Source organism: Choloepus didactylus, chromosome 2 (genome assembly GCF_015220235.1).
Source record: "Choloepus didactylus isolate mChoDid1 chromosome 2, mChoDid1.pri, whole genome shotgun sequence".
NCBI classification, from domain to species: Eukaryota; Metazoa; Chordata; class Mammalia; order Pilosa; family Megalonychidae; genus Choloepus; species Choloepus didactylus.
The window spans coordinates 42,636,540-42,662,614 of NC_051308.1; the positions used below are offsets into that span (position 1 = coordinate 42,636,540).

Below are 26,075 nucleotides of genomic sequence, written 5' to 3' on the forward strand. Positions count from 1 at the left end.
ATTTCTTCTACCATAATAATTTAACATTTATCTTCTTGAGGGCTGGGTTCACCTTTTATTCATATTGTATCCCAACATATGGTCTAGTGTATGGTAAATAAGAGGCGCTAAATAAATATTTGTGGAAGGAAGGGAGGAAGAAAAGGAAGGAAGGAAGAAAGGAAGGAAAGTAAGAAGGAAGGAAGGAAGGGAGACATAGTTGTTACGTGATAGTTGAATACAAGGAAGAAGATGAGGTTTTTAATTATATATAAGCTTTGTACATAGTATTAAGAGATATTGGACAACCTGAATATCTAATTGTGGCCCCTGACCCATACATTCCCAAAGTGTAACAATCTCTGACTGAGAAAGATTTACATGGTTAAAGATATTAAATATGGTGGGGGGGGAGGCCAAATTAGCTGAGACAAGTATAATGTAGTGTCATAGAAACTAATGGAAAGGCATCAAGAAGGGAGACCATGATTTAGTAGTCTTAATTGCTGTGAAGTCAAGAAAACAAGGCCATTATTTCAAGAGTTAGCAGGGTTAAAGGAACTCTTTAATTTTTCTTTTAAAATCTTATCCTAACCAATAATAAGGTATGATAGTGAAGGACATAAAATGTCATTTATGGCAAAAAACAAAACATAACAGCAATGCAACGTTCAGTAGAGCAGGCAACTCAAAGAAGATAGTGTGCAAATTTAGATGAGGGAATAATTTCATTCAATAAAGCTGATGTGAAGTAAATTCATGATAATGGGATAAAACTGTTTCTTATGGTTAATTAACTTATTTGTTTTTACCATTAACATATAGTAGATCTGTTTTCCATCTTTTTAATGCAATGTATTAAATGCCTAAAAGCATTTGTCTCTTCTTTCCCACTAGCAATCAACTGAATACCATTGTAAAGGAGGGAGAGAAAATATGAATAAGGTATACAGATATACTTAATACTTCTTTTGAGCTGGCATATCAGTTTGAACTTGCCCTGTGATTATCATGATCATTAGAAATACAGACAAAAAGCAACCAAATTACATTTTTGAGTTTGTATTTTTCATTTATCTTGGTGACAATGTGAGCATATAATACATAGCCAAGAGGAAAATTAGCTAATCTCAATTTGGTGTATTAACAATATGTATATATAATACATTATATATACACATATTATATTAATGAGAACTATATATCTTAATTAAAAGGAAGGAAACATTAAAAAAAACTAGCAGTTAACTTACTGCTAAGTTTTAACTTATATGTTGAAATTTGACTTCTATACACATTTTTCTGTTGCCCCTTTTTAACTGCTTAAAAAATGAAACTTACATATATTTGAGTTACCACTAGGATGGGCTGAATACTCATACAATATGTCATGAACTGATAGATATTTTATATTTAAAATGAAAAATGTGGGTAACGCTTTATTTTAATGGTGTATTAATTAGTTCAGAATTACAATGAAAATCCTATAGTAGGGAATAAAATATGACATCTACATGAATTTGAAATTAATGTATTATGATCAGTATTATCACAATGAATACCAAATGAATTAATAATGACAAAAGATCAAAGTTTTACCAGTAATATAATGAAACATCAAGAAAAAGCTGAAATGTTTCCAGTCACTTCATCGTCAAGTAGAAGCAAGTACTATAACCCTGAATAACACCATATTATATGTATCATTAGTGGCCAGAAATTAACTGACAAGAAATAAGCAATGAAAAAAATGTGTAGTAAAATAGTTTTCCAGTAATATGCAAAAAAAAAAAAATGCATTTTACACTCCAACAGACTGTTTTTTGCCTGGCCTATGCATATTAGGGACTGAATTAATATTTGATTAAAAACCCAATACTTTTTCCTTCTCATTATAACTTGTAACTATTTCAGATACTAGAAATAAAATTCTGATATTTATTATTCTCTCTGTGCCATAATATATGTTGATGTGCAAAATGATTATTTTTTTTTTAATATTGTTTCATTGTTAGGTCTTGAAGATTTCAAGCTTCTTAAAGGCAGGAACTATGCTTAATCTAGACTTTGTGTTCTGATTCTCACCCATCATCACTTTATTACCTTTCCCAACAGCTAAAACAAATACCTTATAATGGGCTGACTTAACAACAGAACTTTATTGGCCCATGGTTTCAGAGGCTAGAAAGTTTGCTTCCTTCCCAGGTCAGTATCCTCTGACTGGCTGGCGTTCTTTGGGGTTTCTTGGTTTTTGTGTCACAGAGCAATGCACATGGTGACATCTCCTGTTTCTTCCGGGTTCTGTCGACTTCCAGCTTCTGGCTGGTCCCCATGGCTTTTCTCTTTTCATGTTCAATTTCCTTTGCTTATAAGGACTTCAGCTATATTGAATTAAGACCCACCCTCATTCAGCTTGGGCACACCTTAACTAAACCTCTTAAAAGTCCCTATTTACAAATGATTTCACACCCATAAGACCAAGGGTGGGACCTGAACATGCCTTTTGGGGGGCCATGATTAAAGCCCCAGCAACTACTTAATAAGAGACCAATAACTACTTGAAGATGAAAAACGGGACTAGATTTTAGAAGCCGGAAGCCATGTTTTGTTTTTCATTGTCTTCATTATTATTTCACATCTTGGTGAATAATAGGTTGCAGACTATTAGTACTAGATCATAAAGTAGGAGTTACAATACTTTGCCATGCAGATTTATCTTAATGCATTTTTTTCTTTTTTTAAATGCAATTTTATTGAAGTATATTCACATACCATAAAACCATCCAAAGTGTACAGTTGTTCACAGCATCATCATATAGTTGCGCACTCATCACCACAATCAATTGTATCTGCATGTATTTTAACATAAAAAAATTCATACTAAATGCATTATATATTTCCTATAACCTGTTTTTTTAACCTGAATTTGTCTGCGATTTTTCATGTCATTATGCACAGAATTGTCACCTAAACTGGTACATAATATTCCATCACATGCATATACCTTAATTTATTTAGCCAGACTGCTTACAAATAGATGTTAGTTTGGGGGGGGGGGCATTTTTTCTAATAGGATAAAACTGAAAATAACTTGCAGTATGTATTACGACTAAAAGGGTGTTCATTTCCCCATGATTTCATAACTACATACTATCAATCTTTTAAATGTTTTTCCAATTAGTTAAGAGAAAAACATTTCATTGCTATTTTAACTTGCATTTCCCTGATTCTCACTGAAGCTGAGTAACTTTTCTTATGTCTATTGTATCTATACATTTTTTGACTCACATACTGTGTAATCTATAGGAGTGAGAGATAATCAACATCTTAATATTCCTGAGTCTTCTAATCCATACACATGATATATCTCTCCATTTATGTAGGTCTTTATCCCAACATCTTGTGTACTTTACAGTGTTCAGGTTTCGTATGAATTTTGTTAAATTTATCTCTAAGTGTTTCATGTTTTAATGCTATTATAAATGGTATTCTTTGTGTAATTTCAAATTCCAAACTCATTTCTAATCACAAAACAGTTAATTTTTGTTTATTGTCCATGTATCCTGTAACCTCACTTTTCTAATAGCTTTCTTTGGTAGTTGGCTTAGGGTTTTCTATGTCCATAATCATGTTGTCGGTGAATAGCCAATTTTACTTCTTCCTTTGTAACTTTTATGCCTGTTATTTTTTTTTCTTGGAATATTTAAAATGAGAAAGGAAAGGGAAGATTTTTAAAAAATACTGTTGAGACAATTGTGTTTCTATAGCAAAATGTTAGGCCCCTATCTCACAGGATACTTGCATATAAACACAATTATGTAATGATTGAAGGAAAAATGTAATAAAACTTTAAGAGGTTTATAAGCAAATATAGGAGAATAATCTTATAATCTTGGGTTGGGAAAGACCTTTCCAAAAAATATAAGATCCCCAGAGCCAGAGGAATAGACTCAATAATTCGACTACATAAAACTTAAAACACTGAAGAGAATGTGGTACATTACCCATCAAAAGCCAAACCTGTGACACTGGCTTTGAGGGAGTCGGGGGAGACAAGGGTGGGACACAAGTCGTGAAGGCCAGTGAAAAGGCTATTAGTGTATATGAAAGAGTGGGGAGAAAATTGATTTTAGAAGCTGGAGAAAGAAGGACCTATATCATGTATTAGCAACTTTTGCCTGCGTTCACTTGGAAGATCAAAATGCACTAATAAACTTGTGACTTGGTGAATTTAGCCAAGGAAATAACTAGGAAGAATAACTGAAAGCACCAACTGGATTCTTTTATCTGTATATAAGGTATCACATACATCTTAGTAAAATAATAATGTTCATATAAATTTAACTGTAACACTACAAGTATTTGCTTATCATTGTTTCTATTATTTCTTTTGCTCTTCTTTCCCTATATTCTGATTTAATTTTCATTTGGTTAGAGAGATTATGTTCTCGAGTAAATTTTCTCATAAAGGGTATGTGGATGACATAATTCTGAGTCTTTACATGTCTGAAAATTTCTTTCTCTCAAAAATGAATCAGGCCTTTACTGGGTTTAGGATTCTTAGATTTTAATTGCTTTTGGTCTTTTGCCTTCACTAATCAGTAATTATTGTTCCCGTCTCTTCTAGGTTACTGTGTTCAGATGAGGCATCCAATGCTGGTTTCTTTCCTTGGTAAATAACTTTTTTCATTTCTGTCCAATTAGAAGCTTGTAAGATTTCTTTCTTTTCTTTCCTTTTTTTTTTTAATCCTTGGAAAGAAGAAATTTCACCAGATGATGTCTAAGAAGTATGTCTTAAAAAAAAAAAAAAATCCCGCCTAAGACTCAAGAGGTCCTTTCCAGACAAAGCAATTACACTTTCTTCAGTTTAGCCAAGTTCACTTCTAGTATTATTTCTCTATCACTTTACAACTCCTGCTCCAGACTGAGCAGCAACTATTATTCACACACTATGTCTCCTGGATGTGTCCTCCATGTTGTTACTGTTTTCACTCATTTTTCCATTCATGTGGATTTTTGTTTTGTCATAGGATATTTTTTCCTTTATTTGCTTTCATATTTATTTCAGCAGTGACTATCCTGTTTTTCAGTTATCCTATTGCATTTTTTTTAATTCAGTTTTATTGAAATATATTCACAAACCATACAGTCATCCATGGTATACAATCAACTGTTCACAGTATGATCATATAGTTATGCGTTCATCACCACAATCTATTTCTGAACATTTTCCTTACATCAGAAAGAATCAGAATAAGAATAAAAAATAAAAGTGAAAAGAGAATACCCAAACCATCCCCCCATCCCACCCTATTTGTCATTTAGTTTTTACTCCCATTTTTCTACTGATTTTTTTTCAATTTTTTAACTTTGTTTATCAAAAAATTAAAAACAAACAGGCAAACAACAACCAAAAAAACCCCACAACATTTCAAACAAAGCAATGGATTAAGGAAAACAAATAACCTAAAATAACTACTTTGCTTCCAATATGTTCCTACCATACCCCAAGAAAATTAATAAACCATGTCCAAACAGAGGAGTAAGAAAAACAAATAATCTAAAATAACTACATTGCTTCCAACATGTTCCTTCCATACCCCAAGAAAATTAACAACCCCTAAGAAAACAAAGGAATAAGAGAAAAAAAAAACCTAAAATAACTCTATTGCTTCCAACATGATCTTACTATATCCAAGAAAGTTTACAAACCATAATCATTCCTGAGCATTCCCATAACATTGAGATTACCCTCCATAGTTTATCTGTTCTTATTAGATTATCATTCCCCCTCCACTAATTGGTATCTCTAGGTCCCCTACATTCTACAGTATAAAACATTGTACATTTTTCACAGAATTCACATTAGTGGTAACATACAATATCTCTCTTTTTGTGCCTGGCTTATTTTGCTCAGCATTATGTCTTTTTTTTTTTTTTTTAAATCTTCATTTTATTGAGATATATTCATATACCACGCAGTCATACAAAACAAATCGTACTTTCGATTGTTCACAGTACCATTACATAGTTGTACATTCATCACCCAAATCAATCCCTGACACCTTCATTAGCACACACACAAGAATAACAAGAATAATAATTAGAGTGAAAAAGAGCAATTGAAGTAAAAAAGAACACTGGGTACCTTTGTCTGTTTCTTTCCTTCCCCTATTTTTCTACTCATCCATCCATAAACTAGACAAAGTGGAGTGTGGTCCTTATGGCTTTCCCAATCCCCTTGTCACCCCTCATAAGCTACATTTTTATACAACTGTCTTCGAGATTCATGGGTTCTGGGTTGTAGTTTGATAGTTTCAGGTATCCACCACCAGCTACCCCAATTCTTTAGAACCTAAAAAGGGTTGTCTAAAGTGTGCGTAAGAGTGCCCACCAGAGTGACCTCTCGGCTCCTTTTGGATTCTCTCTGCCACTGAAGCTTATTTCATTTCCTTTCACATCCCCCTTTTGGTCAAGAAGATGTTCTCCGTCCCACGATGCCGGGTCTACATTCCTCCCCAGGAGTCATATTCCACGTTGCCAGGGAGATTCACTCCCCTGGGTGTCTGATCCCACGTAGGGGGGAGGGCAGTGATTTCACCTTTCAAGTTGGCTTAGCTAGAGAGACAGGGCCACATCTGAGCAACAAAGAGGCATTCAGGAGGAGGCTCTTAGGCACAACCATAGGGAGGCCTAGCCTCTCCTTTGCAGCAACTGTCTTCCCAAGGGTAAAACCTGTGGTAGAGGGCTCAACCCATCAAACCACCAGTCCCCTATGTCTGTGGTCATGTTAGCAACCATGGAGGTGGGATAGGCGAATACCCCTGCATTCTCCACAGGCTCCTCAAGGGGGCACTACATCTTTTTTTTTTTTCCTTGTTTTTTTTTTTTTTTTTAACTTTCCCTTCTTTTTTAAATCAACTGTATGAAAAAAAAGTTAAAAAGAAAACAAACATACAATAAAAGAACATTTCAAAGAGACCATAACAAGGGAGTAAGAAAAAGACAACTAACCTAAGAAAACTGCTTAACTTCCAACATGTTCCTACTTTACCCCAAGAAAGTTACCTAATATAGCAACATTTCTGTGAACTTGCTCCTACTATATCCATCAGAAATTCACAGACCATAGTCATTCCTGGGCATCCCCAGAAGGTTAAATAGCTTATCTGTTCTTCTTGGATTATTGTTCCCCCTTCCTTAATTGCTCTCTACTGCTAGTTCCCCTACATTCTACATTATAAGCCATTTGTTTTACATTTTTCAAAGTTCACACTAGTGGTAGCATATAATATTTCTCTTTTTGTGCCTGGCTTATTTCGCTTAGCATTATGTCTTCAAGGTTCATCCATGTTGTCATATGTTTCACGAGATCGTTCCTTCTTACTGCTGCGTAGTATTCCATCGTGTGTATATACCACATTTTATTTATCCACTCATCTGTTGAAGGACATTTGGGTTGTTTCCATCTTTTGGCAATTGTGAATAATGCTGCTATGAACATTGGCGTGCAGATATCTGTTCGTGTCACTACTTTCCGATCTTCCGGGTATATACCGAGAAGTGCAATCGCTGGATCGAATGGTAACTCTATATCTAGTTTTCTAAGGAACTGCCAGACTGACTTCCAGAGTGGCTGAACCATTATACAGTCCCACCAACAGTGAATAAGAGTCCCAATTTCTCCACATCCCCTCCAGCATTTGTAGTTTCCTGTTTGTTTAATGGCAGCCATTCTAACCGGTGTTAGATGGTATCTCATTGTGGTCTTAATTTGCATCTCTCTAATAGCTAGTGAAGCTGAACATTTTTTCATGTGTTTCTTGGCCATTTGTATTTCCTCTTCAGAGAACTGTCTTTTCATATCTTTTGCCCATTTTATAATTGGGCTGTCTGTACTATTGTCATTGAGTTGTAGGATTTCTTTATATATGCAAGATATCAGTCTTTTGTCAGATACATGGTTTCCAAAAATTTTTTCCCATTGAGTTGGCTGCCTCTTTACCTTTTTGAGAAATTCCTTTGAGGTGCAGAAACTTCTAAGCTTGAAGAGTTCCCATTTATCTATTTTCTCTTTTGTTGCTTGTGCTTTGGGTGTAAAGTCTAGGAAGTGGCCGCCTAATACAAGGTCTTGAAGATGTTTTCCTACATTATCTTCTAGGAGTTTTATGGTACTTTCTTTTATATTGAGATCTTTGGTCCATTTTGAGTTAATTTTTGTGTAGGGGGTGAGGTAGGGGTCCTCTTTTATTCTTTTGGATATGGATATCCAACTCTCCCAGTCCCATTTGTTGAAAAGACCATTATGACTCAGTTCGGTGACTTTGGGGGCCTTATCAAAGATCAGTCGGCCATAGATCTGAGGGTCTATCTCCGAATTCTCAATTCGATTCCATTGATCTATATGTCTATCTTTGTGCCAGTACCATGCTGTTTTGGCAACTGTGGCTTTATAATAAGCTTCAAAGTCAGGGAGTGTAAGTCCTCCCACTTCGTTTTTCTTTTTTAGAGTGTCTTTAGCAATTCGAGGCATCTTCCCTTTCCAAATAAATTTAATAACTAGCTTTTCCAAGTCTGCAAAGTAGGTTGTTGGAATTTTGATTGGGATTGCATTGAATCTGTAGATGAGTTTGGGTAGAATTGACATCTTAATGACATTTAGCCTTCCTATCCATGAACATGGAATATTTTTCCATCTTTTAAGGTCCCCTTCTATTTCTTTTAGTAGAGTTATGTAGTTTTCTTTGTATAGGTCTTTTACATCTTTGGTTAAGTTTATTCCTAGATACTTGATTTTTTTAGTTGCTATTGAAAATGGTATCTTTTTCCTGAGTGTCTCTTCAGTTTGTTCATTTCTAGCATATAGAAACATTACGGACTTATGTGCATTAACCTTGTATCCCGCTACTTTGCTAAATTTGTTTATTAGCTCTAGTAGCTGTATCGTCGATTTCTCAGGGTTTTCTAGATATAAGATCATATCATCTGCAAACAATGACAGTTTTACTTCTTCTTTTCCAATTTGGATGCCTTTTATTTCTTTGTCTTGCCGGATTGCCCTGGCTAGCACTTCCAGCACAATGTTGAATAACAGTGGTGACAGCGGGCATCCTTGTCTTGTTCCTGATCTTAGAGGGAAGGCTTTCAGTCTCTCACCATTGAGTACTATGCTGGCTGTGGGTTTTTCATATATGCTCTTTATCATGTTGAGGAAGTTTCCCTCAATTCCTACCTTTTGAAGTGTTTTTATCAAAAACGGATGTTGGATTTTGTCAAATGCTTTTTGAGCATCTATTGAGATGATCAATTGATTTTTCCCTTTTGACTTGTTAATGTGTTGTAATACATTGATTGATTTTCTTATGTTGAACCATCCTTGCATGCCTGGAATGAACCCCACTTGGTCATGGTGTATGATTTTTTTAATGTATCTTTGGATTCGATTTGCAAGTATTTTGTTGAGGATTTTTGCATCTATATTCATTAGGGAGATTGGCCGGTAGTTTTCCTTTTTTGTAACATCTTTGCCTGGTTTTGGTATTAGATTGATGTTAGCTTCATAAAATGAGTTAGGTAGTGTTCCATTTTCTTCAATGTTTTGAAAGAGTTTGAGTAAGTTTGGTGTCAGTTCTTTCTGAAAAGTTTGGTAGAATTCCCCTGTGAAGCCATCTGGCCCTGGGCATTTATTTGTGGGAAGATTTTTGATGACTGATTGGATCTCTTTGCTTGTGATGGGTTGGTTGAGGTCTTCTATTTCTTCTCTGGTCAGTCTAGGTTGTTCATATGTTTCCAGGAAATTGTCCATTTCCTCTACATTATCCAGTTTGTTGCCATACAGTTGTTCATAGTATCCTCTTATAATTTTTTTAATTTCTTCAGGATCTGCAGTTATGTCACCTTTTTCATTCATTATTTTGTTTATATGGGTCTTCTCTCTTTTTGATTTTGTCAGTCTAGCTAGGGGCTTGTCAATCTTGTTGTTCTTCTCAAAGAACCAACTTTTGGTGATATTTATCCTCTCTATTGTTTTTTTGTTCTCTATGTCATTTATTTCTGCTTTAATCCTTGTTATTTCTTTTCTTGTACTTGGTTTAGGATTGGTTTGCTGTTCATTTTCTAGCTTCTTCAGTTGATCCATTAGTTCTTTGATTTTGGCTCTTTCTTCCTTTTTAATATATGCGTTAAGTGCTATAAATTTCCCCCTTAGCACTGCTTTTGCTGCATCCCATAGGTTTTGGTATGTTGTGTTCTCATTTTCATTCGTCTCTATATATTCAGCAATTTCTCTTGCTATTTCTTCTTTAACCCACTGATTGTTTAGGAGTGTGTTGTTTAACCTCCAGGTATTTGTGAATTTTCTAAGTCTCTGATGGTTATTGACTTCTAATTGTATTCCATTGTGGTCAGAGAATGTGCTTTGAATAATTTCAATCTTTTTAAATTTATTGAGGCTTGTTTTATGTCCCAGCATATGATCTATTCTGGAGCAAGTTCCATGAGCACTAGAAAAGTATGTGTATCCTGGTGATTTGGGATGTAATGTCCTGTATATATCTGTTAAATCTAATTCATTTATCAGATTGTTTAGGTTTTCAATTTCCTTATTGGTCTTCTGTCTGGTTGATCTATCTATAGGAGAGAGTGATGTGTTGAAGTCTCCCACAATTATTGTGGAAACATCAATTGTTTCCTTTAGTTTTGCCAGTGTTTCTCTCATGTATTTTGTGGCACCTTGGTTGGGTGCATAGACATTTACAATTGTTATTTCTTCTTGCTGAATTGCCCCTTTTATTAGTACATAGTGGCCTTCTTTGTCTCTCAAAACATCCCTGCATTTGAAGTCTATTTTATCTGAGATTAATATTGCTACACCTGCTTTCTTTTGGCTGTAGCTTGCATGAAATATTTTTTTCCATCCTTTCACTTTCAGTTTCTTTCTGTCCCTGTGTCTAAGATGAGTCTCTTGTATGCAACATATTGATGGTTCATTTATTTGATCCATTCTGCAAATCTATATCTTTTAATTGGGGAGTTTAATCCATTTACATTCAACGTTATAACCGTGAAGGCTTTTCTTGAATCAGCCATCTTATCCTTTGGTTTATGTTTGTCATAATTTTTCCCCTCTGTCTATTAATATTCTTTATTGTACCCATACCGAATCTCTTTAGTATTGAACCTTTCTCCAAGTCTCTCTGTCCTTTCTTTGTTTCTCTGTCTGTAGGGCTCCCTTTAGTATCTCCAGTAGGGCAGGTCTCTTGTTAGCAAATTCTCTCAGCATTTGTTTGTCTGTGAAAAATTTAAGCTCTCCCTCAAATTTGAAGGAGAGCTTTGCTGGATAAAGTATTCTTGGCTGGAAATTTTTCCCACTCAGAATTTTAAATATATCGTGCCACTGCCTTCTTGCCTCCATGGTGGCTGCTGAGTAGTCACTACTTAGTCTTATGCTGTTTCCTTTGTATGTGGTGAATTGCTTTTCTCTTGCTGCTTTCAGAACTTGCTCCTTCTCTTCTGTGTTTGATAGTGTGATCAGTATATGTCTCGGAGTGGGTTTATTTGGATTTATTCTATTTGGAGTTCGCTGAGCATTTATGATTTGTGTATTTATGTTGTTTAGAAGATTTGGGAAGTTTTCCGCAACAATTTCTTTGAATACTCTTCCTAGACCTTTACCCTTTTCTTCCCCTTCTGGGACACCAATGAGTCTTATATTTGGACGTTTCATATTATCTATCATATCCCTGAGGTCCATTTCGATTTTTTCAATTTTTTTCCCCATTCTTTCTTTTATGCTTTCATTTTCCATTCTGTCATCTTCGAGGTCACTGATTCGTTGTTCAGCTTCCTCTAGTCTTGTACTATGAGTGTCCAGAATCTTTTTAATTTGGTCAACAGTTTCTTTAATTTCCATAAGATCATCCATTTTTTTATTTAGTCTTGCAATGTCTTCTTTATGCTCTTCTAGGGTCTTCTTGATTTCCTTTATCTCCCGTACTATGGTCTCATTGTTCATCTTTAGTTCTTTGAGTAGCTGCTCTAGGTGCTGTGTCTCTTCTGGTCTTTTGGTTTGGGTGCTTGGGCTTGGGTTATCCATATCGTCTGGTTTTTTCATATGCTTTATAATTTTCTGTTGTTTTTGGCTTCGTGGCATTTGCTGAACTTGATAGGGTTCTTTTAGGATTTGTAGACCAATTGAAGTCCTTATCTCTAATTTATCAGATCTACAGCTTCGTGGAGTACACTTTCTCTAACTAACCAGCAGGTGGCGTCCACGAGCCACCTGTTCTCCACAAGCCAGTTCTCCCCTGCTTAGCCTTTTTGGTGAGTGGGGGAGTGAGTCTTGTGGGGTCCAATTGGTGTACCAAGCTTGCGTGTGTAGTTGGTGTTGCCTGCCCTGTATATGGGGCGTGTTTCTGGGCAGTCAGGGAGGGGGGGGTGGCTCTAACAATCAAATCTCCCTGGTGATCCTAGAGTTTTAAAGCTGCTGCAATAGTCTAATCCTTCAGTTCAGTGCTGCCACAGTTTGTCTCTGCCACTGACCCACAAGTCCTTGGTATTGGCGTATGGCTCCTGAGACTTGCAAGTGGGCCCCTCTTCCAGACCGTGCACCCCGGGTCCTCTGTTGAGGGATGACTGTGCTATGTCACAGGTGAGTGCTGTCCCCCCAGGGCAGTTCTGGGCTGGTGGGCTGTGTAGGGAGGCTCCCAGTCTGCTGAAATGATGGCTGAATGGGGCTTTGTTAATTCACACTGCTCTACCTTCCCAACTCTGGGACTATCAGCTGAGGTTGCAGGGAAGGCTAATGTCCACACTCAGTTTTGTGGTGTGTGCCTGTTATTTGAAGCACTTCCGTCACACTGGGTTGTCTGGGGCAGTTCTGGGCTATGGGGCTGGCGATGGGCAGGAGTGTTTCCTGTCCACCAGGATGATGGCTGTGGGCGGACACCCCCCTTTTCTTGGGAAGTTGTGGTGTTTAGTGAATTTTCTCAGCCACTGGATTATTGTGTTTTGTCTCAGAGCTCTCCTAGTTCTGCTCTTGACTTGACCTGCCCAAATTGTAAGTCTTTGAAGCTTTCTGTATTGGGCTTCTTAGAGTAATTGTTTTAGAAAAAGAAAAAAGGATTAAAAAAAAAAAAAAAAAAAAAAAAAAAAAAACAGGCCCGCCGCGGAGATCTAATGGGTTATTGAAATGCTAAGAGACAAAGCAACCAGGGCCATTAAGGAAAGGTCCACAGGGCAGAGAGATCAGCTTTTCTTCGGGATTTGCATATGCGCCTCAGGGCCCTTCCCCTATGTTCACCAGAACTCCAAAAATCCTCCGCTTTTATTTTGGAGTTTTTCGTGTTGGTTTTTTTCTATGCCTGTCTCCTCTCTGCTGGGCTGGCTGCTCTCAGATTCTCTGGTGTCTGGTCTCAGTCTATCTATGGTTGGAGTCTGTATCAGTAGAATGAGTTTCCGATAAGAGCAGCCACTGCAGTTCTCCCTTCTCCTTCCCGGAGCTGACAGCCCCTCCTCCCCCGGGAATGAGCCTGGCAGGGAGGGGTGCGGGTCCCCTGGCCGCAAAAACTTACAGATTTCGCTGATCTCAGCAGTTCCACGTTTTCATGAGTGTTGTATGAAGTATGCCCAAAGTCAGATTGCTCTGTGGTGTCCAGTCCACGCAGTTCCTGGCTTTCTACCTACTTTCCTGGAGGAGTAACTAAAACATACAGCTCACCAGTCTGCCATCTTTCCCCGCCTCCCCTATTGCATTTTTAATTGAAAAAGATTAGGTATTTAAAATTGGCTCCAGAAACTTTTCTTGGCTCTAATTTTACCTCTGTAAAAACTCATAATAGACTTTTTATTAAAGTTTACATATGTTTCTCCCATTAGTTCTAACCCCACAGTAGGCATTTGTTCTACTTTCTTGGTTTAATCTCCTTCCCCCAGATGTTCCCTAATGTCTCCTTGAATGGCTGTGACTTTTCTGTATATTTATGTTGATAGATATTGAATTGCTTGATATCTACGCAGGGCTGCTGCTCAGGTCAGTTGGTAGTGATGAATTGACAGCCAGTGAAGATTAATCAAGATTTTTTTTTCCCTTCAATGAGCTAGCAGAGAACATGTTAACAAACTAGGAATCTCTCTTTTCAGGCATGAGGCACAGGCATTCCTTAGCCCAATTTTTTCTCAGTCTTCTAGTACTTCTGGAGGCACAGGAGGGAGGCTGCTTATCCCCAGACATGATTACTTCAAGCTTTTGGTAGCAGATTCTGGAGACACATTTATGTTACCTGAAAGGCCCTACCAGTATCCTCAGCATCTGTGGTTTTCACCTGAAACAAGCTTCTTTCCAAGTATTTGGATTCTTGTTACTTACTGCCATGGTTCCCTCATTATGACCTGAGTTGTCACAGCAGAGAATTGTGAGGGAGAATTGATCAAGTACTGTAGGTTTAGGCTGTCATCTCCCTCTTCCTATTGAATTTGTTTTGTAGAAATTCCTCAAAATAACTGACCTAATAATGATATCCTTTTTAGTTTCCCACCAATCTTTTAAAGACATTCTTTAAAAATGTCTTAAACTTAATAGTAGTTTAACTGGTTTGAAAGGGAGGTATATAAATACTTAGTCTGTCTTCTTCCAATTTCTCATCTAGTTATTGTTGGTACCAAGGAAAGTTCCTGAGTTTTCTAAATTTATTTTGTAACCTGAAAGTTTATCAAATTAATTTTATTCCTGAGTTTTTCAGTAGATTCTCTTGCATTTTCTTAGCTTTATAATAACATAATCTTTAACTAATACATTTATTTCCTCCTTTCAAGTACTTAATATTTTTCTTTCTTGTCTTTTCTAAAGTATTAGCTACAATCTCCAGAACAAGGTTCAAAAAAAGTAGCATTAGTGCGCATTTTTGTTTTGTTTTTGAATCAAATGGAACCAAGTCTTTTATATATCATCAATATATGTTAGCTTTTGGTTTTAGAAACATATTCTTTAGTTTTAAGCACCTTTCCTTTTATTTCTCATTTATAAAATGTTTAAATAAAGAATCAATAATTTTTTTCTAAGTGGAGGTTACACAGCTATATACATATGTAAAAATAATTGAACTATATGATCACAGTTTATGCACTTCACTGAATGCATGTAATCAATTTTAAATTTTTAAAAAAGAAAAGACAGATACTTAGGTTTAGATATTAAATTTATCAATTGCCTTTTTGACATCCACTGTGTTAATCAACATACATTTCATTCTTTCCTCTCCTGTTGCAATTTTCTATTATAATTATGAACTTACTGGGTGCTTACTAATATACAGACAATCATCGAACTTCTTAATATAAACAAATCAATAGGCATTATTGTCTCTTCTGCAAATGAGGAAACTGAAATGTTAGAGTTTAAGTTAGTGTGCCAGTTTGAATGTATTATGTCCCCCCAAACGCCATTATCTTTGATGTAATCTTGTGTGGGCAGACATTATCAGTGTTGATTAGATTGTAATTCTTTGAATGTTTCTTTGGAATGCACCCCACACAGCTGTGAGTGATGACTCTGATTGGATAATTTCCATGGAGGTTTTGTTCCACCCATTAGGGGTGGGTCTAAGTTGAGTCACTAGAGCCATATAAAGGAGCTGACAGACAGAGGGAACTCAGTGCAGCTGTGAGGGACATTTTGAGGAGGAGCTACAGCCAAGAGGGACTCTGAAGAAAGCACAGGAGCTGCAGATGAGAGAAAGTTTGAAAATGGCCATTGAAAGCAGACTCTTGCTCCGGAGAAGCTGAGAGAGGACAAATATCCCAAGTGCAACTAAGAGTGACATTTTTGAGGAACTACAGCCTAGAGAGGAACGTCCTGGGAGAAAGCCATTTTGAAACCAGAACTTTGGAGCAGACACCAGCCATGTGCCTCCCCAGCTAACAGAGGTTTTCTGGACACCATTGGCCATCCTCCAGTGAAGGTACCCAATTGCTGATGTGTTACCTTGGACACTTTAGACTGTAACTGTGTAACCAAATAACCCCCCTTTTATAAAAGCCAATCCATCTCTGGTGTTTTGCATTCCGGCAGCATTAGCAAACTAGAACAGTTAGGTAAGAGCAATTTTCAGCCCAAGGTAGCACAGAATTAGTATTTGAACTGTCCCCTGCAAAAATCATCTTTGTATTCTTGGAAAAAACATTGTTAAGTTTGACCCGTCAGAATTGAGTGAATAACAGCTGTGAGTAACAGGCAATTTAGCAATTGGTTAGAATAAGAAGAAGGGACTCATTCCATCCTACTAAGTTGCTATTTGGCTAGGGTTTTAGTTTCTTAGACTGCTTAAGCAAATACCATGAAATGCATTGGTATAAACAATGGGAATTTATTACAGTGTTGAGGCCTGGAAAATGTCCAAATTAAGACATCTAGGCAATGCTTTCTTCCTAAAACTGTGGCATTTGGGAACTGGTTGCTGGTGACCCTTGGTCCTTAGCTTATCACATGGCAAGGCACATGGCAGTGTATGCTGGTCTCTCTCTTCTCGTCAGGTTTCATTCATTTCAGCTTCTTGTTTCTGTGGCATTCTCCCTTTCTCTCTGTATTCATTCCATTTATAAAGCACTCCAATAAAAGGATAAGACCTATCATGAATGAAATGAATTGAGGCAGCTTTATCACAAGGTCCTACTTATCTTACTTAAATGGGTCCAAACCCATTGGAATGGAATTAAATTTAAGAACATGTTTTTCTGGGGCACATACAGGTTCAAACCACTACAACTAGGCTAATAGGACTAAGATGAATGTCCAAATTCAAGGATCCTGAACCAACTGATTAGACTAAGAGAGCCATCAGGAACTGTAGTCAATTGACTTCGTTGGAGTCAGAAACATAGTGACCAAGTTTATGGGAATAATGATTCCAGAATCAGGCCAAGTTAAATAACATTATACTTTAGGTTGAAACAGAATAATGAACCACAGGCAGATTAGGAGTCTTGTAGTAGTGAGTACTGTAGAAGCGTTTTCTTTTCTATGGCCTAATCTTAGGTTAGACCTCATGTATTTGATTCAGATACTTCTATGCAGGGTTTTAATGATTTGAAGTCCTGCTACCCCAACTTGGGTCTGAGATGGATCAAATTTCATTAGCTCTTGGATCTTTCCCAAGTAATTTAGACTTTGTAAGGTATTTTAGCTTTCCTCGGCTATCTACCAGGGATAATAAAAATCACCTCATAAGATCATTATGAATATCAGATAACTAGCACTTAACAGAGTGCCTAGAACATATTAGGTTCAGTGAAATTTATTTCTCTTTCTACTCCCTTCTCTCTATTCCCAGGCATTCACCTTACTGCCTTTCAGATAAGAGGTCTGGAAACCTGACAGTTGGATATTTGTTCTCTACAATATATCTCTAGAGAACTTCTAGCTCTCTTCCTCAGCAATGCCTCTGTTTTTCTCCTATATACATCTTCCCCTTCAGCTAAGTCAATGAAAGAACTATTTCAGCACATATAGGATTAATTTTTGTTTAAAAATCTTTAGAAAATTATATATGGTCTAAAAATTGTATCAAAAAATTATTTTGTTGTATATAAGCAAATTTGACAAATTTTATTAAGAAGCAAAAATCAGGCCACAAAGAGTTAAGCTGACAAAAGATTGAAATGGAGAAGGAAATCAGAAAAATGAAAAACAAAAGCAAAATGCTTTGTCCAACTTAAAAATAAGTCAGAGGTTACTTTATTATTTATTATTTGTATAGACAGAAGTCAGATCATGTCACCCTTCTGCTGAATAACCCCTATGGCTTCCTATCTCAAACAGAGTAAAATCTAAAATCCTTACTATGGCTTAAAAGCCCCAAATGGCCTGTTCCAAAGGGTTTTGTTGTCTGTTTTCTATCATTCTATGCCTTGTTCAGTCTGCTCTGTTATCACTGGCCTCAAATACATTCATGCAGACTTATGACAACAGGCCTTTTGAACCTGCTGTTCTAGTTCCTGAAAGGCTTTTTATCAGTTACCTATAAGGCACATTAACTCATTCACTTTTTTAGGACTTAGCTCAAATATTATCTGATTAGAGAAGCCTTTCCTAACCACTCTCTATAAAATAATGTCTTTGTTTACTCTCTGTCTTCCTTACCTCGCTTTGTTCTTTTATACTTATCTCAAGCTACAATATTATTTATAAGTTTATTGTTCGTTATTGTATCCTGAATACCTAGGATAGTACTTAACACATAGTAGGTTCTCAGTAAGAATTCAATTAATAAATAAATATTTAATTCATAATTACAATATGGCATATCAGCAGAATGCATCAAGTTCTCAAAATAAATGTTAGAACAATTTCCCTTGCAAATGATATTATAATCTGAAATAAAATATAATATAGCTCATTGTTCTAGTTTGCTAATGCTGCCGGAATGCAAAATACCAGAGATGGACTGGCTTTTATAAAGGAGGTATATTTGGTTACACAGTTACCGTCTTAAGGCCATAAAGTGTCCATCAATAAAGGGTACCTTCACTGGAAAAAGGCCATTGGCATCCGGAAAACCTCGATTAGCTGGGAAGGCACGTGGCTGGCATCTGCTTGCTCCTAGGTTGTATTTCAAAATGGCGCTCTCCAAAACATCTGCATCAGCTTCCAACAGCCATCTTCAAAATGTCTGTCTCAGCTCCAGCTAGCTATGAGCTCGTTCTGTCTGAGCTTGTATAGCTCTCCAGTAAACTAAACAAGGCCCATGCTGAATGGGCAGGGCCACGCCTCCATGGAAATTATCCAGAGTCATCACCTACCTTTGGGTGGGTCACATCTCCATGGACACTGAACCAATAGATTCCACACTAATATGTCTGCCTCGTCAAGAATGCATTAAAGAATATGACTTTTTCTGGGGGAAAAGTCGTGACAGAGAAGGTCATGACAGAGAGGAAAAAGAATTTAAAAGTAACTTCAAATGAGAAGACATGAAATACCATATATCAATCACAATAATGAATATAAAGATACTAATTCAACCTATCACAAAACTTCCTTAGCTTTGATTTAAAAAAAAACCCCAAATCTGCTGTTTATAAAGAAAAATATACAAAATGACATGATTACTTCATATGAGATAAAGGATTATCAATAGTAATATTACAATGAATAAAATTTAAAGGTAAAAATTTAGCAAGTTAAAGAAGGCCAATATATAGCTAATAATGAAGAGAAGCACAAATACACATATAGAAGCTAAATACCATAATATCAATAGAAACTCAGTGGAAGAAGGACATTCTAACTCATCCCTTTTAGCATTTGATAGATCAAGTAAACAAAATTTAAATGGGAGATGGGGAAAATGAACAATGAGATTAATGAACACATACCAAACTCTGTTTTTCAAAAATAGGATAGTACAAATGACCAATAATTCACAAAGAAAATCTCAATAATTCAGAAGACTAGGAATAAAGGTAAGGAATTCATAGTGAAAGTAAAAAAAAAAAAAAAAAAGGCCAATACTCTGTCAAATAACAACTATGCACTATCCTTTTCTCCCTGCCTGCAACTTTGTAGACACGGTATTCAGCCTATTTGACAGGATAGAACAAAACATGTACTTACACCAGACCATTCACAACAGAAAGTTGTGTGAGCAACTTTCCAGAGGATTTGGGTTGGTTAGGCAATGCACAGTCTCCCTATGCTCCCTAGCGTTCTCATGGCACCATCTCTTCCCAAGTTTGCTTTCACTTCTCAGAGTTCCAAATCCTTACTCTTTATGCAAAGGAGCTTCTCTCCTCCTCAGTGAACTCCAGGCCCTGCAGGACTCAGCTTCTAACCTAAGCACTTAGGAATGTATTTTCCTAACAAAGTCATCTTTCAACTTTGGAGTCTTTCAATATTCTTGTTCCAGCTGTCAGGTGGAATCATTTTTTCCCACTGCTTTGTTACCAACATGGGAGAAATTGATACAAACCAAGGAGGATTAAAATTGCTTCTTCTAACTCTATTCCCTATGTATTAATGGATTTGGTAGATATGTATACTCAGGCCATTTTGGATTTTTGAATCTTGGTGGTTGCTGCCACTTAATCCATCAGACCAGTTCAGTGGAATGAAAATTTTGCTAGTGTGGTAGTGAAGAGCACAGGCTTTAGAGTTACATTATTTGGGCTTGATACTTTTGTGTATCCTTAGACAAATTACTCAACCCATGTGAATTTCATTTTCTTTGCCTCATGTAAAAAGAGGGAATAAATATCTAATCCATAAGGATATTTAAGAATTAAATTTCAGGGCCATACAAAGTGCTTTTTTTTTTTCTACAAATCTCCCTTTTTATGCAAAGGAGGTCCTCACATGAACTCTTGTGAGAAATGCAGCTTCTCTGGCCCTACCAGAGACCCACTGAACCAGAATCTGCATTTTAACAAGGATGGAAGGAATGCTAGTTTATTTTCATTCCAGCCTTTACATAGTACCAGTCATTTCTCCAAGCAATCTTCAAGTCTGGGGAAATCTGTCCATTGTCAGAAGTCAGGAGATAGGAACAAAGGTTGACACTGAAATCTGTAGAGAGAAATTATCTTTTGTTGTTGTATGGCAGGCACTTCACTAGGCTTTTCTAGAATACCATTCTGGATTCTAAAAATAAAAATTATACATTAACTTGTAATATTGTGAAAACCAAATTGGATATTATATGAAAAAGTTCCTAGTACAATGCCTGGCATGTGATCAGCATTCAAGAAAAGTTCCTTGTTTCCCTTTCTGTTTGGCATATTCTATTGCAATTATTTTTTAAATGCCTATCTTCCATACAAGGCTGTGGAGATCATGAGGGACGGACCTTATTTCATTTATATATGTATGTCATACATAAATACAAGAGCTGCCACATACTCTAAATGAATGCTAGGTAAACAGATAATTTCTATCTTTATCTATTTTTAGTATGTTTACCTAAACCAGGATCAATGATTGATTGAAAGATTCATTTATGTAATGATTCAACAAGTAAGTATTTTGCAGCTATTATGTATCAGGAACTGAGGTATACATTGGAGACTGAAATAATATTGAGCAAAAAAGACATTGCCCCTGTTTCTAGTTTAAGAGGTGAGCTAATAATCAAATAATCTCAAAGTAGAACATAAAACTAAATCATGATAGGTGCTATAGACTAGAATTACAATATGATATAAGAATGTAATAGGTGACATAAATGTTAGAATTTGAAAAGCTCAGCAAGATTTTGCCTTATTGACATATATGCCATTGATCTGCTATGTCACTGTATTCTTTCATTGTCTAATTCACTTTTTTTGGAGTTTCTGTTAAGTAGGCAAAACTCCTAGGGCATTGTCCAGAAGGCCATTGTTAAAATGAATCTGTTCCTGGGTGAAAAGTCTGCGTGTAGGGAGCTGAAGAAGGTTGCTAAGTGTCTTCTTTAGCTCTCGCCTTTTAATTAATAAACTGGTACTAATTATTTTGTCAGAATAGTTTAGGTACTTAAACTTTAAGAAGACAAATCATTGCAAAAGAGTCATAAAACAATTGAATTCAATGAGGTCTGTGAAATAATGGAGGCCTGAATCCCTAGGTAGATGGGGGACACACTCAACTCAGTGAGATAGGGAGCATGAGTGACCTCAGTCATTATAAAACTTTCAGCAGAGAGGACATTGGTTTCATCAAACCAATGGAGATGATGTCAAGGAAAAATACTTTACAATTTTGTATATTTGAACTTGTACTTAAAGGGTCTCAAACTGAGTATCTCTGACCCCACTCTATCTACAGTCCCCCTGCAAGTAACATTTCTTTTACATTACTGATTAAGTTTGCATCCTACAAATTACGAGGAGAATTGGATGATACTTATTGAATTAGGGAATTTAATAACAAACTCCCGTTAAGGGACAGTTGGCTAACGTCACGCCAGCCCTCTGTCCGATCCCAGTAGGTGACTTACCTATTCCTAAAGTAGTACTGATTTTCTATAATCGACGCCCGACCTTGCAGCCGGGCTAAAGTGGCCATAGCTTCTCCGCTCCACTTTTAATTCTGGTGTTACTATCGGTCTCCAAGGCAACGGGGCTACACCATAAGCCTGGTCCTGGGGGTGGGTTGAACTTTCGTCCACTCCTCATTTTTTTTATCACTCTTTTTCAATTTCCGAAATATTACAAAGAGAATTAATAATTTCCTGTGAAGCAAAAAGCTTGACTTATTTGCCTCTATCTTTTCTGTGAGTGAAACAGGGGTATTTTAGATGGGAAAGCAAGCGGGGGAAGAGAAATAATGGTTGCTGCGGGCATCCGGTTTCCGCCTCCTGTCTGCTTCCGGAAGCTCATCTCAAAATGCTGAACTGCTCTTTGGACTTCGGCAGGGCTGTAGTAGTTGGAGTCAGTTCTCGGGCCTGAGCCTCGAGGCCAGGTTCCTGGGTGTCGTTAATGTTCGGGGCCGCCGGGCGCCAACCGATCGGAGCTTCAGCCGCCGGGAACAGCTGGTGAGGCTGGTAGCCTTGGGGAGGGGGAGCTGGAAAGGGTGTGATGGCCGGAGGCCGCCGGACCAGAGTGGAAGGGGGAGGGAGTTGTGATGGGTGAACTGAAGACATCTAGGCCTTGCTCTCTTTCGTGCCTGGCATGGACGCAGTTTAGGGAGTCATTGAGGTGTGTGCTAAAGGTTTGTGAAGGAATACAGTAAATGGTTGTTGATTGCTTGGCGAACACTCTACGATATTTTAGGCGTAAAGCTTTCTTTACTACAGAAGCAATTCATCTCCCTTATGATTTTTGACAAGACTAGAAACAGGAAGAATTTATCTTAATCCAGGCCTTAATCCCTCACTTCTTTTAAAATCCACCAGATGATACTAATGTCTTGGAAGGCCAAATCTGAGAAACCCAGAATTCTGTAAGTTTACTAGTGGAAGAGACATCACCCTCCCACCCCCACCCTTTTTCGGGGGAGGGGATAATCTCCCTGTTTTCACCCCTTTGACGACCTATTTTACTTCAAATGAGATGTAAATGACTGTTCCCTAAGAACCCTGAAACATATAAATGCCAGAATTAGTTTTGGGATTTGAGTATGTTTGTATTTCATTGCCAGTGCCACTTTAGAATAATATGTTGTTTGACTTTTCAAAATGCCTTCCCAGATTAATGCACTTTATCCTTATGGCATCCCGTTGATAGCTGATTATCACAGGCACCGAATATCTGAGTAACTTGTGGAAAGTTGCCCTGCACATTTTACTCCTAGAGCTAGAAATGGGTTTTTGAATTTCTAGTTTAAAACTTTACACTGTTGACTTATTTTTTCCCAAGCCTTTTCCCTCCAAGCATACAAAAGACAAACAGTGATATAAACAAGCTAATTTCCCACTGACAATCCTCAAAGTTTTGACCAACATTTAAATGTGGCTGAACAGTGCATGCCCATTCCTAGATTCTGCAGAAACTGAGAACGTGGGTAATTAGTAGTCTGCCATCTTCAAGAATCATTTTGCATCGCCTATTACTGAAAAGCTGAAAAAATATCGTGTCCAGAATATTTTGAAGTGGATCAGATTATTCTGTAGTTCATTTTATGATGACTATATGTTTGGTTATGCTACTTTGAAATTCTTGTATTAACCAGTGAGAAAAGCTGGGAGCATTTTTTTTTTTAAATGAGCCATTTAAAAAAAAATGGTGATGTTATTAACATAGAATAAGATACATAGTTCCTAAGAGTTTAGGTGATTAGTTTTGGCAATTGTATATACTTGTGTAGTCACTGCACAAAACCAGATATAGGGCATTTCCATCACCCAAGAGAGATCCCTTTCAAGAGTACATTTCTTAATGATTCACCATTCAATATCTTGTTAAGAGAGGGAGAAAAAATGTGCTCTGTAAATTGGTCTTCTCTTGCTGAGGTTATTGATTTGTAGGATAGTTGATTATTCAATTTAAAATCTTGACTTTCAACTTCTTCCTCTTCCACCTTCTACCCAAATCATGGTTAGGTACTTTTTTACAGTATAGAGAAACACTCCTTCATTTCTCTTTTAAAGAGCTATCCTGTTTTCTTTTATACTTTCTTATGGCCCCACAGTATAACATAGTGTCTAGCACTTAATCAGTGTTTTTGAATAAAATTCATAAAATCACGTCTGTTTTGGCAGAATTAATTACTGGGATATTTATTTTCTAGTTTATATGCAAAACTGTCCAGTTATTCAGAATTTCTTAATGGAACTTTCTTTTTCATTCATTGAACAGACATTTACTATACCATGGATTTAGGTTTTATCCCAGTGATAAATTCGAGTGCCACTGGGGATGCTACCACTAAGTAGTTAATTGATGCCAGGCTTCACGTGTACATTAGTCATTATTTCATGTAAATCTTTTGATGTAGGAGGTGCTGTTATTATTTGCATCTTACACATGGTGAAGCAGAAGTCAAGATGGTTTAAATAACTTGCCCAATTGTAATATTTGTAGTATGATTCCAATATGGTATACCTAAAAAAAATATGATGTACCGCTATGAGGTACTGCCTATGTGTCTGAATAAGATACAATTTCTCAAAGAATGTATAGGCTAAAAAGTATTTGCTAACCAATCTGGAGTTCCTGACTTATTCAACACCCATCTTCAATTTTCTTTCTTAATTCGTAGGTTGTGTTTTCAGTTTTTAGGCACCAAACTGGTAAATGTGGATGGCTTTTTATAATCTTTCTTATCAAATTGTTGAAAAAGTAGAACTGGTATTGTATTTTATTATCAGGAGGCCTGGGGGGTGGGGCTTATACGATTAAATAATAATGACCCCATGTTTTTTTTGTGTCAGGAATGAAATATATACATTTTTCTGTACAAGTTAATCTTTTAAGTTGTTCATATTATGTTCTTAATAAAGAAATCATTATGGCCAAGAGGTCTACATCCCTTCCTGCCTTGTTACAAAGGGCTCCAAAAATTATCCATCTTCATACTTCTAATGTTAATGTACCTTTTAACAGTTTATTCATTTGATAGACAAATCAAATTTAGAATTTAGATACACTTTTCTTTATTATCTTTTACCTTATTAGTGATTTATTTTTAAGCTCAGTTTCTCGTTTCTTTGAAAAATTTTAAAGGTTGAAGCAAAATTCTAAAAATAAAGTCTTTGATTATGAAAGTACTGAATCATTTTTGATATGTTGAACTGCAATATCCTAACTCTGTTCTGTGGTTTTGCTTAAAAGAAAAAGCTGTTAAAAGTAAACCATATTGACTCTGGACCTTTGCTTCTGGTTTCATTCCTATTTGGTGTTTTGATTTTCTTTACATCTGGAAAACGAGACATTTTTCCTTAAAGTCAGTTATGGTTTGTTTTTTGCCAAGTTGCCAGATTGAAGAGGAAAGAAAGACTTTCCCGAGTTTTCCTGTGATGACATAGTTGACACATAGTAGATGCCAGCAACACTTCCAATTGAATGCAGACCAGTGGTTATACCTTAACTGCAGAATGATTTGATATGTTAATGACCAATTTCACTTACTTGGGGGTGGGGTAGAGGTTGAAAGATGAAATAACTGCTTTATAATATCAATAATATCTCTTGCATATTAAATGCCCACTCGAATCCTCTCAGAATCCTTTCGAAGTGGAAATTATACCCATTTTTATTGTCAGTAAACATGATCAGAAGATAAGTAATTTGCTCTGGGTGCCATGGATAATGAGTGTAGTAGAGTTTAGCTTCCTAATTCAGTTTTGAATCCAAAGTTCATGTTCTCTACACCTTACTTCCAGCCTTTATTTCTTCAGAATTCTATTCCATATTTGTTGCCTAGTTTTAATGTAAAGTTACAATAAATCATTTACATGTTTTCAGAATATGTTAGGTTTTCTTCCGTACCTCTTTCAAAGAGAAAGAAAGAGGGAGAGAGAGGAAGTGAAGGTTACTTCTGATTAATGATTTAAATAGGTAGGTTGAAAAATTTCTAACCTAGTTTTAGCATTTAATATTAGGGTTATTCTTGGTATCCTAAGATAACCTCTGTCAAAATATATGAGATAGTGTATTAATAAATTAGTAGACTGAGATGAAAAACTTATTTTGAC

General features: G+C 36.5%; 2 protein-coding genes across 13 annotated transcripts in view; one reads left to right on the top strand and one right to left on the bottom strand.

Annotated features, from left to right (window-relative positions):
- Nucleotides 1–22,045, bottom strand: part of SPATA17 (spermatogenesis associated 17) — a 332,947-nt gene extending 310,902 nt beyond the window's left edge. For all 10 annotated transcript variants that reach the window (XR_005214908.1, XR_005214904.1, XM_037823711.1 and 7 more), the window contains exon 1: nt 21,939–22,045. Coding sequence is in view for 8 of the 10 variants with exons in the window: in XM_037823711.1 (XP_037679639.1) it covers nt 21,939–22,006 (68 nt within the window). In the remaining 2 variants the exon portion in view is untranslated. The remainder of the gene's footprint in view (nt 1–21,938) is intronic.
- A 270-nt stretch (nt 22,046–22,315) lies between these two features.
- The window catches only part of GPATCH2 (G-patch domain containing 2), a 191,625-nt gene continuing 187,865 nt past the window's right edge, over nt 22,316–26,075 (top strand). For all 3 annotated transcript variants that reach the window (XR_005214911.1, XM_037823721.1, XM_037823722.1), the window contains exon 1: nt 22,316–22,475. Coding sequence is in view for 2 of the 3 variants with exons in the window: in XM_037823721.1 (XP_037679649.1) it covers nt 22,420–22,475 (56 nt within the window). In the remaining variant the exon portion in view is untranslated. The remainder of the gene's footprint in view (nt 22,476–26,075) is intronic.